This window comes from Buceros rhinoceros, unplaced genomic scaffold (genome assembly GCF_000710305.1).
Source record: "Buceros rhinoceros silvestris isolate BGI_N320 unplaced genomic scaffold, ASM71030v1 scaffold12467, whole genome shotgun sequence".
Classification (NCBI taxonomy): domain Eukaryota; kingdom Metazoa; phylum Chordata; class Aves; order Bucerotiformes; family Bucerotidae; genus Buceros; species Buceros rhinoceros.
The window spans coordinates 18,181-30,198 of record NW_010422814.1 but is presented as its reverse complement, the minus strand read 5'-3'; the positions used below and the strand labels follow the sequence as shown (position 1 = coordinate 30,198).

At 36.7% G+C, this 12,018-nt stretch overlaps 1 protein-coding gene across 1 annotated transcript in view; it reads right to left on the bottom strand.

Moving 5' to 3' along the window:
• Positions 1 to 3,374: 3,374 nt before the first annotated feature.
• The window catches only part of LOC104496985, a gene marked incomplete at both ends in the record, with an annotated part of 23,540 nt that continues 14,896 nt past the window's right edge, over positions 3,375 to 12,018 (bottom strand). The window contains 3 exons of the mRNA XM_010140190.1: positions 3,375 to 3,417; positions 4,672 to 4,829; positions 11,781 to 12,011. Of these exons, the coding sequence (XP_010138492.1) occupies positions 3,375 to 3,417; positions 4,672 to 4,829; positions 11,781 to 12,011 (432 nt within the window). The remainder of the gene's footprint in view (positions 3,418 to 4,671; positions 4,830 to 11,780; positions 12,012 to 12,018) is intronic.

The window sequence follows — 12,018 nt, the reverse complement described above, 5'->3', positions numbered from 1 at the left end:
AGAAAGAAAAAATCAGATCATGGGAGGGAAAGAAAAAAAGATGGGGAGAACGAGGTAAATTTTATGAAAAGAGACTGATTCTGGTCTTCCTTCACTCACCTTCACAAAGCAGAGCGAGTTTGCTGATAAAAAACTCTCATTAATGCTTAAAGTTCTGCTTGGAAAATGCAATGAAACATTTCTGCTTTAACATTCAATCAAAATCCAGCAGCTGTCCCTACCCTGTGCAGGTGTAGATCGAAGAGTGGCATAAAAATACAAACAGCCATCCTTCAGAATGCAGTAGTGCTGAATCCAGATGTCTTTGCCTCTGTCCAGCTGGTGGAGAAGCCCCAGACACTCTGGGTTTTTGATAGCCAAGGGTGGAAGTGTAGTGTTATGCAGCGTGACATCTACCCACACATGGTTCTGTAAAGTAAGCATGCAATAAAAAGCTCTGGTAATAAATTAAAGAGGACCTGCTAGCATGAAAAGACACAAGCTCTAGTCCCCTTCTAGGAAATCAGGCTGTATTGTGGAAATAATTTGAAAAGTCAAAGCTGAAAATGCAATTAGAAATGGCTATGTTTGATTGCATATAGATCCCAACTTCTACTTCCTTATTACAATAATAACTTGTCTTTATGCATCTATTTTGTTTTTCAGGACAAGTTTTGCTGGTAGAAAAAGGATTATTTCAAAGCTGTATGAAGAAGCTTTTTTTTAAAAAATATAGTCTTGTTAATTGTCTGAACTTTATCAGTCTTTACTTTGTGTAATATAGCAAGACAAGTTTCACCATCTCTGTCTTCCAGAGAAAATGTGGTGGTGTTTGAGGACAGAGTACAGTACTCAGACTTGGATGGAAGCACTACCACAACAAACAAAATGTTTAAAGAAGCCTTTCCACCCTTTCTGGAAAGCAGAGACTTTTTCATTACTAAAATTATCCTGTTGTCATTTACAGGTGAATAAAAAAGTCAACCCATGAAACATTGCCATTGTATAGGCTAGTTGTACAATAAGAGAATCTAAAAAGGAGATGAGGAAAACAAAAACCCTGCTGTTTAATAAGACCAATTTGTCTATTGTGAAATTAAAACACTTCTCTTTTAAATCTGAGAGGAGTTAGGAATTCAGCTCTTAGTGTGTTTTACTCATTTGCAATACATATTTCAAATTCTACATCAACCAGTGTCATTGTAATTTGAAATCCATGGGAAGAATCTGCGCAGTAGCAACAGCATCCTGTTTATTTCCATAGGGGTTTTCTTTTGCATTTATTTGTGACATTTCTTTAGTATCCCTGATAAAGCAATGACGGAAAAAAGACTTGGCACAATATAGCTAGCCGTATTCTTTGTTATGAATGGGAAACCTTATAGATTCATTAAGATGACATAATCTCAGTATGTCGGTCAGTTGTAAGCCCTACTGTAACACACTAGCTATTGCAATACATCAGTAAAAAACAGTATAGCAAAAAAAAAAAAAAAAAACTATTTTTTTCTGGTCAACTGAATAGGAAATTCAATTACAAGAAAGGAACAACTACAGTGTTCCTTAAGAAGATGACATAATCTCAGTATGTCGGTCAGTTAGATCAGTATTGTAAGCCCTACTGTAACACACTAGCTATTGCAATACATCAGTAAAAAACAGTATAGCAAAAAAAAAAAAGAAAAATCTATTTTTTTCTGGTCAACTGAATAGGAAATTCAATTACAAGAAAGGAACAACTACAGTGTTCCTTAAGAACAGATGTTAGGCAATGAAAGTAATGTAATAAATAAAACATTTCTTTCAGAAAATACTGTTTGCTGAAAGACAAAATTCAAAAAAATAAAGCAATCAAAAATAAGATGCAGTAGCACAAAAAGGAGCCAGCTTATTGTATTGTTAATGAGTTAATGCTTGAGAGACCCTTCCGTGTATATAATATTAGAAGTTTTCATCCAGCAAGTTATTTTTGCAAGTTACACTGAAGAATTACTCTTTTGATGTGTTTTCTTCAGTGTATGCTGTATTCTTCTATATGCCTGTATCCGCTTTTTTTTTTTGGCTCAGGCTATTTTTGGGGGATTATTTTGGCTAGGGTACACACTTCAAATTGTTCGATTTGTTCTTGCTGTTTTCAGGTATTTGGATTACTGTGTATTCTTTTAAGAAACACTGCCAGGTAGAATATTCTGGTAAACAAATTTGATTTTGCACTAACAATCTTACCTGAAAGTTCAAGCCAAAATAAATATATGTTTGATTAATTTTGTTTCAGTGAAAAAGGAATTAAAGTAACAATAAACACCTCCTCTCACTGTTTGGAAACTCGTCACCAAGGCACATTGCTGAAGGAGTCACTAATGCTCCCCAAGATGAGAGAAGGAAAGTAAATTTCTATTTTCTTTTTTTTCTTTTCTTCTTTTTGCATTGTATTATTGCAGGTTGTAATTTGTATTTTGCAATTTTCTTTTTTTTTTTGCTGATTATTTTATTTCATCTGCAAAAAAGGTAGACCCTCATACTCACTCTGCACTTGAGTCTTAAATTCTTTCTAAAAACCAAACGGGTTCAGTAGTTTAATCTTTTTTAAAAAATATTTTACAGATCAACAGCGTATTTTTATAATTGTGCTTTGCCTAATGGAGGAAAGAATAAGAATGATGGGGCCAGAAAAGGGCAGGCTAAAGTGGTTTCAAACCCTGTGCTTCCAATCCTGGAAGCAGTAAAATTAGCTTTGCTGTTCCCAGTTCAGGGGTCAGGGACTATTCATACTAAATTATGTTGGGCTGAGCAAGGTCTCTCTGTAGCAGCACAAGATCAATTATGGCTATGTTTCTCCCACATATAAAGGCCAGCAGACAGTATAGCTCTATAAGAAGATAAGTCAAAATTTACCAGCTAACTCGCGTTTCTTTGTCTCTGAAAATACAGAAAAGAACTCAGCAACACTTCCTCCCCACCACCCCCTTCCTAATATTTTGTCTGAAAAAGCAGGTAGCATGCGACCAAGGCAGTATTTCAGGGAATACTTAAGAAGATACAGCCCTTCTCTCTCTTTATTTCAAGTAATCTTACCTAGGGCCAAATGTGAGGTTGTGAGAATTGTCTCTCCTTCCCCTCCCTTCCCACTAACCTCATTTTAGGTTATGTTTCTGAACCAGTTTAAAGCTGCTGCTATCTCTAAAGTGAGCTTTTCATTCATTTCGCCACATTTGCTGAGTCACAATAATGCCTGTATATGGCTTTTGGATTTATGCTGATTCATGTCTAGGCAGCCCAAGACAAAAGTATGCAGCATCCATGTTGCTGTCTTCACCTGGTTATGTACATCCACTGTCTCTCAGTTTTCTGCACAGTCTGCAATAGACATGCTTCTCTTATAAATAAAGCATTACCTGATGGACAGGATGCACTGCTTTATCCATAGCCTCCAGCCACCTGTAATGTCACAAAAAATGAGAATAACTTTGGTAGAACAGAATACATGTGCTTCGCTGCCTCTTTTAAGTCTTGTTGACATAGACAGCATTTAAAGGGATGTGCAATTTTCATGACACATTCAAAGCTTCAAGGTAGGAAAATAGTGGAATAAATCTAAATAAACATTGCTAACTCTCAGAAAAATGAGTCTCAAAGCTTGCTGTGTAACACTGTAATAAATTAAGACAATGTTGCAGAAAAGGAATCTATGTAATGTGAATATAGTTCAACATGTCAGGCTAAATGATCACTCATCTTGTGTTTTTGTTATATATAGATAAAGAATTTGTGGCAAACATCAAGAATCCTGAAATTAGAGTATAAAGCAAGATATTTCTTGTCAAAGTTTTTTTTTTTTTTTTTGTGCTACGGATGGTATAGAATTTGGAAGTGGAAAATGCTCTGATATTACAATGGTGGGTGCTATGTTAAGTGGTAAGATGTTATAAAAAATGGGTGGATGAATACCAAATGTCATCCTACTTCATAGCTTTGTGGTTTTGATAATTCACAATAAAACAAGGAGGGAAAAAACCATCAGATTTTAGTACATTTTGAAATCAAAGCCTAAGAGGTAGTTACTTGTGTTTTGGGTAATTTTAATCTCTTTATTCTGTCAGCTATACTCTTTGGGAAATGCAAAATGAATATTTTTTAAGTATAACTCTGAGTCAAACCCAAACTCACTGCCTCTTAATAGAATCGACATGATATTGTGTCATACTTGCATATTAAAATATTAAACTGATAATATGACAGGATGTCAGAAAAGAAAAAAGAAGATTGGATTGTATCTATTACTAGCACTGTCCTTGTTGGGCAGAAAAGAGATCATTCAGGTGAAACGAGCTTCTTACACAGGAAGATTTACACTTTCATTTGATATAACAGCGGTGGCGAAGACATGAGAAAATCAATGAAGATTTTTTTTTTCTGGAGATATATCAAGAATTCAGGAAGATCTTGAGTAAAGCATGAATATTAAAAGCTTAATGAAAAAAGTTATCATTAAAAGTTTTGTGAAGCTGAATAATTATTTTTGAAACTTCTGCAAACAAAAATTAGAAACACCGTCTTCTATCAAGTAGCTGACAGATCTTTTTTTTCACTCACTGATCAAGACAGTTATTGTGAACATCCTCCAAAATTTCAGAATCCCTCTCCCTAGACCTGAACAATAAAACTGACCTGGTAATATGAAAGATCACTTACCTCTTCATTTCTTGGTTGGAAGTTGCACAGAAGTAGAAAATCCTGTTTCCACTTTGAGGTACGCATTTAAAAACAAATGGTTTACCCAGACTGGTGTCAACACCAATTTCCGCTCCTTCCAACTTCATTACTTCCAGGGGTCTGCACTTCCCTTCATCCTGTAATAAGAGAGGAGTACCAAAGTTCAGAACTTATACGAAACATATCCCTGTGAGATGGGGATAAACTCAGGGAATATTTGAAGGTGTAGAAGTTGGTGATAAGTTCTTATGATTTTGTACTATCATATGGTTTAATGATCAGCAGACCCACAAAACACAAAATACACACTGCACTCGCAAAAGATTAACTAGTCAAACTGGTTTAAATTTGCATCTCTATTTTTGCTATTTTTGCTGTCCCTTTATTTTTTTTTGTTCATCGGAAGTCATATCTGCATGCAGAAACCTCGCTAGATATTTGTAAATATTCCAGCTTTTGAGGGTGCATCTGAATGAGAGTGGGATTTTCAAAGTGCACTTAAGAATTGAGGAGCATAAGTCTCTTTACGAAGAAACACTGCTTGCAGTCTGGTTTTATGCTGAAAACCTCACCTTATATATGCAGATAGAGGGAACAAAGGCTTAGATTCAGAAAGCAGTGAGCATAATCTAAAAGGCTGGGTTTCAGTTCCTTTGCATATTTGCTCTAAGTATCATTATGTTCATAACCCTTCCCATTCATTTCAGACAACATTCAGTGGAATGCATTTCAAAACCTTTTGTACTCCTGATTGAGTTAAAGCTCTTTGAGACTGACGGACACTGTCAGTGTCTTTCTCTGTGGTTAGTTATAAGAAACCATTAAGCGCCTTATTGTAAGTAGGTAGGTGAAGCATTTCCTCCCCCAACTTTCCCAGCTTAGGTTACCTCAAGTGCATGTCTGTGGTGGATGTATTCCCTCACTCACAGGCCATTCAATACAGGGTGCAACTCACCTCTCTGGGACACACAACAACACACTGGAAAAGCCAAATGCAGACTGTGAGAAGTAATGTACCAGAAAGAATGGTAGTGTGCTAGAAAGCAGATGAGAAACACTGGCTAGATCAGGAAACTGCCAGTGGAAAGTGTAAAGACAGTCACCCCTAGGTCACTGTTTCAGACTGGTTTCAGGTCAGTTGTGGCATGACTGATATTTGGACTGTTTTTCAAATATGTCTTCCTGGATGTGCCCCTGTGTTCTTAAACTACACATCTCTTAAATGAGACAGGAAAGTTAACTCTTTTTTTCTTTTTGCTGCTTTTTTTCTAACTAGCCTATCTTTCTTCATCGCAGCTGACCTGGCCACAACCCTCTCTGGCACTCAGGCATTTCACCATCTTTTATTTCCTGGTTTTGTCTGACCAGCTTCCCCTGGAGGTCTGGTGCTTCTTGCTTAGTAGCATCTCTATAATCTTTCCATCCCTGTCTCTTTATTTTTTTTTTTTTTAATCACTGTGCTTTGTGGTAGGCTCATTGCTTGTATATGTAGGAAATTACACCTAGAGCCTGTTGCATTTCTTCTTTGAGCTGGGCAAATTGGTGCAGAGGAGAGACAAAAGCTTTATGTCTTTCCCCCCTACATCACTTTTGTTTCCCCTTGAGGAAAGGAACTTGCATACGTCAGTGAACAGATAGCTCTAGACTCCACAACTGTTTGTATGGTATTTTACGTCAGTAGAGCTGAATTTATTCTGGTTTTAATTTTGTTTTGCTTTAAACAATTTACATCTAAAGTAGAGAGAGTAGAAACATACTGAAGAGCAAGACAACAGGGGGAAAAAGTGTAAAAACTCCTCGGATTTGAAGAACCTAATCATCCTACACCTAACTCTATTGGCTGTCAGATGAAGTACAATCAGGTGGTCTTGTCATGTGAATAATTTTCACATTCCAGTTGGTTAATTTGTTAAGGTTGAGTAATTTGCTGCAATTAATTGGACAAAAGGTAATGAACAGTTTGCAGGACCAAGACTCACATGAAGAACTACTGATTGGGTTTCAATTTTGAACAACTTGACTCAGGTCAAATAATATTTCAGATTATGACTCCTTCTCTGGGTCAGGGTATGCAGTCTCTTAGTAGGCCAAACTTGCATATCATATCAGCCAGCATTATTTCTCATTTATTAATAGAAATAATACAGTGGAAGTATTGGCAACTTTGGATTCAGCAGCTCCTAACATAAATTGAAAAATATATCCTGGAACCACGGAAGCTATGGAAAATGTAGAGAATGTATAGAATTTACCAGTTGTAAATAATGTTGCAGCTTCAAGACTATAATGATAAAGCTTCAAGAAAGAATGAAGAACAAATAGATGTGGCATCTTTATGAGCAATGGCTCAGACCTGAATCTGTTTATACCTAAGCCTTTTGTATAAAGAGCTTAGGCTTAGCAAGGAACGCACAGGCTTGTTCAAACGAGGAACTGAATGTTTGTCATAGATTGATATAATGTAAAGGGTCCACATATGGCAGGCCAGGAATATCTTTCTTGATATAATAATTGGACTCTGTATATACCACAGACATTAAAATAACTGAAAAACATTTTTTTCGTCTATTTTACTGAGAACAGTCTTAAAGGTGCACACAAGAAACCAGAAGCATGTACTGTAGTGTCTGAGTTGCAAAATCTTTGAAAATATGCTTTCTGTAAAATGTCCTGTTCCACTATACAGAGAAGACAATCATAGAAAAAAAAGGGAACATATAAGTCTGCATTTAAATTTCCTGTCTATGTTTAGGAAGGTTCTGTGAGGCCTGGATTCAAAGCAATGTATCCTGATGTGAATGAAGGGTAAATGGAGGACTGGTATCCAGCTGTTTATATGAGGTGTGTAAATGTTGCTGTTAAATCTTAATTGGAATAAAAAGAAATAGCAAATTGTAATACCAGGTGTTCTAAATAAGGCAGAGGGCGAGAAAGAAATAATTCACAAACACAGACATACGCTAATAGACAACTAAGGAACAGCAATTATTTCCTTCACAGTGACACCACTATTTAAAGAATATTCAATGAAGAAGACATTCTTCTGTTGAGAAAGCATGAAGGTTATAGATCCCTTTGAATGTAAGGAGCACTGTGTAATTATCTGAGCAATGCTCAATTGCTAGTGAGCTGGCTGCTTTCAAGCACAATAAACAGAGAAGACAAGATACTGTTGAGCTATTGAAATGGACTGGCTTCATAACAGAAACAGGAATAGGAACTAACATCTGATCATTTAGGTAATGTAAAGGTTGTTTACCAGGCTGAGGTCTATTTGCTTTTTGATGTTAAGAATACCACATCTTTGTTACCACTGCCCTCACCTCAGCTTTGAGAAACTTTGCCTTAGTTACTCATACTATGCCTGAATGCTTCCTAGAGGCAGTAAACCTGTGAGCCTAAGAAATCCAAACCACAATTCTTTTTTAAGATGACATTGTTTTATATACAATCATAACGAAGACTGACAAAAATCACATCCCTCTCCTTCACTGCTGCACTGTGTTCAGTGAGATTACTTCTCAAGACTATGTGTTGCAGTTTTCTAAGAGTGTGTTTCAGACCATTACAACCACGAATTATCACAAATGCCATTTCTCTGAGGCTTGGGATGCACATGAAGGTGAATTTGCTCTGTTTTCACAGGTCTGTCCCTTGATATGTCTGACTCTCTAAAGTGTGTTCTTTTCTACTGTCAGGACAGTGATTTCCATCTTAGCTCCTCTTAGAACTTAATTGTCATACTTCCTTCTCATTACAGTTCCTTCTTTTGATTTTCCTGCTTTGAGTCCATACGATATGCTGGCAGCAAACTCATACTCTTTAGATATTTATTCTTAAATACTATTGTTCCATGTCATTATTAGCTGAGAGAACTGGAATGTGAAATGGAATAAAAGACAAATAAATGTAACATGATGACCTGACAGAGCTGATTTGATTGGAATATATCAGTCTTTGATTTCTGGAAAGGAAGTCTGCAAAGGAAATACAGTGATTACATTCTTTTGTCTGGAGGCAGTCATCTTGTATGGAGCTACTCAATGATATTTACTTCATATTTTCCTTTCCAGGTACTAGATTGATTATCTGTCTCACTATCCTCTTTCCCAGAGTCTATTTATGGCAAACGGACAGGAAATAAATCCTAGAACCATAGAAAGACACAAAATAGAGGAGGTAGGGCATAGCTACAAACACGATCTTTGTTAATTCTTTACATTTTATCGACTCTACCTTTTTTTAATTCTGCTTTGACCCACAAAAATTACTTATTATACATTTTTTTAACATAGATAGCAAGAAAGCAATGATGAATTGAAAGTAGGAAATTCTGGTTTTGGCTAGCATTTTAAATGAATTTGTAAATTCCGGAATTAGCTGAGCTCCTTATGTGATGGATATTTGTAATGAGGAATTTTGGGAAACATGTTTTTGGCTATTATGCTTTCTTTATCCTTGTGTTTTCCTACTGAGCCTAGAATGCTTTTAGGTCTTTAGCAGGTACATCCTGATCATAGAGGAATGAATGCTCCACAGTCTTTAAAGCTCTTATTCACACATTTGTTCCTGGATCCCAGGAGTTATATTCCTTCTTTTTAATAGTTTTGCAAGACCAGTGTTTTTTATCCTGGTCCTGAAGGCTACAGCATATTGTAAAGTTTCCGAGTTAGCTGTCAGGTTCTAAAGGTGACTTGGTGATGGCAGCTCAGAGATCTGTGTGAACTTATTTAACCTGTTGAGGTGATGCTTTACTGCTGTGCCTAGATTACTCGTCTTACTGGTCTCATAAAGCTGCTTAAGGTTTCTCTGTCCTACACTGAAGTCTTCACCATAGACATTTTGTGGTGATTTTGAAGTCATTTTACTGTGCTGAACAGAAAATGATAGTTTTAGAGGAGCAGACAATACGATCTGCAAAAAAAAAAAAAAATCAATGTTTGGCTATGCTAAGCTTTTAGCATTACCTGAAAACATGTGTTAAGTTCAAGCACAAGAAATTTGATTGCTTATACTTGCCTGTCTATCTCCTATCACCATCTCCTCACAACGTCCAGATTTTCTTTAGGAGAAAAACCGGACATATTGGCAAAGAAGGAAATAGCACGTTCAAGAAGATCCAGGGTTCTGGACAATGGGGCATCAGAACTATAGAGTGTCAAGTGGAACTGGACTAAGTTGCTAAGTGTATACAAAAATACTATAAATCATATTTCCACTGATCTCAGTAATTTACACAGAGCAAGGTTCTTATCCAATGTGCCAATACTTCTGCAATGAGGTAGCAAAAAGAGCTATGTCTGCTGATGTGAAAAATATGGTTTAGCTACTTTTATGGATTGTAGAGACAAGGTCAGTGGCCACATCTGTTTGAGGGAAAAGAAAATTACTTTGTAAAGTAACTGAATCTGTTGCAACAGATACCACTTCACCAATATGTGAACGGAGAGAGTTGAGTCTGAAAGAGCAGCAATTATACAGGTGAGTCAACGTGTAAAATGCCCTAGAAACATCAATCTCTTTTTTGATGCAGATGGAAAAAGGAAAACAGGATAGATAATTTCTGCCTGTGAAAAAAGAAAATAACTCTGTGTTTGTTGATATGGACTAAAGAGAAGATGAAACACCTTTTCCTTTCTTCACAACAAAACATTATATGCACCCCTGTCTGGTTGTCTTCTTACATACGTGGAAATCAGGCATGACCTTCCCAGGTTGTGCATGTAAATGTACATGTAAACGTAAAATGTTCTTAACATCAGAATCAAGACCTGAAAATTGATGATTCTGGCTAGTTTGTTGGATATTGACATGCAGATTATCCCAAAATATTTTTGTCTCCCTGAATTATTCTTGCCTTCCATGAACTGTTCCAAAGAATGTATTATATCCATTAAGCAGAAAAAAAAATTTCCCGTGAGTGAGGCAAGGCCTGGAACATAATGTTTCCAACTTAATCATCCCGCTGACATGTTACATAAATGTTGAGTAAAACTAAGAACATTATTTGTAATTCCCTTAGAAAAGAAAGTGGGATGAGCAGCATCTGTATGCATTGTTTTCCTGATATCTTCCCTGATAGAAAATATACTAAAAGAAAGAAGTTCCTACGAGCCTAACTGAGTTCCCTCTTACTTCATCTGGGCAACAGATCTCTCAGTAGTGGAGAATTGTATTTATATTTAAGTATCCTTCTTTCTGTCTTACTAAATGACTCTTCAGAGTACTCTGTAAGCACACGAGGGAGTAAAGAAGGTCCTTGTGCTTTCAGTTGCTAAAATGGCACTGCAATATTTCAGATTATTCTTTGGAATTCAGAGACAAAGAGAGAGCAGCTGGGAAAAAATGGTATTAAATAACTTTAAAAGTGGTTGAATGGCACTAGTCTTGGGTAATGCAAGAAAATAAGCAGTTGTTACTTCTACAAAATGTTTATGCACTGGTTTAAATTTATTGTTTCTATTCAAGAAAAAGCAAATGCATGTTTTCAGTAGCTAAAGAGCCTGCTATTAGAATATAAGATCTATATGATTGAAATAGTTAATTTTTTCAGTGCAGTGAATAAGCAAAAGCTAGCTAGAAAAGGATAGGCTTGAAATTAAACCTGCTAGTTGAAAGAAATACAAGAAAATTTAATTAAATATTTTATTAATGTAAGATTATGAAACACCTTCTAATCCTCAGTCCAACTTATCTAACACTTCAACTTCAGAGGTACTTAATCGTTTGGAAAACGAAGAGTGTTTAAAAGGCATAACTAGATTTTTTTTTTTTCCACATTTCAGGAGTTTGACGAAGAACTTGATTAGGGTAAAATAAAAACTTCCGTTCAAAAAAGTGTTCCTATGTGTTTATATCCTTTTTAGTCTGTGATTTGTTTGGTTGGTTTTGTTTTGACACCAGAACAGGTAGTGTTGAAATAATGATGGAAAGCCACACTACTTTGTTGTATACCCAATGGTTCTGCAGCATAACTCTGATTAGATGGCTGGTGTGTATGTGTCCTGGTGTAATACAAAATCAGTTTGATTGACATATGGAACAAACCAGTTCCGGTGTTCCTGCCCCCGCACGTCACTGCCTCTCACTGGCTGTGGAGCAACTTGGTGGGACGATGTCTCTTTTGGAAGCTGCGTACAGAGAGCGAGAGACCTCCTGCCCTGGGACGTTGTCACAGTTCCAACAGCTGCTGTTGAGGGGACTGGTTGTTGCTGACTGACAATCCTGCTTGGTGCTGCTTGCTCCTCTCTGCCGGCCAGTATCTCCTGCTGCCGCTCGGACTGCTGCCTTTCACCCCAGAGCCATCCTGCGTGGCGCTGCTGCGGT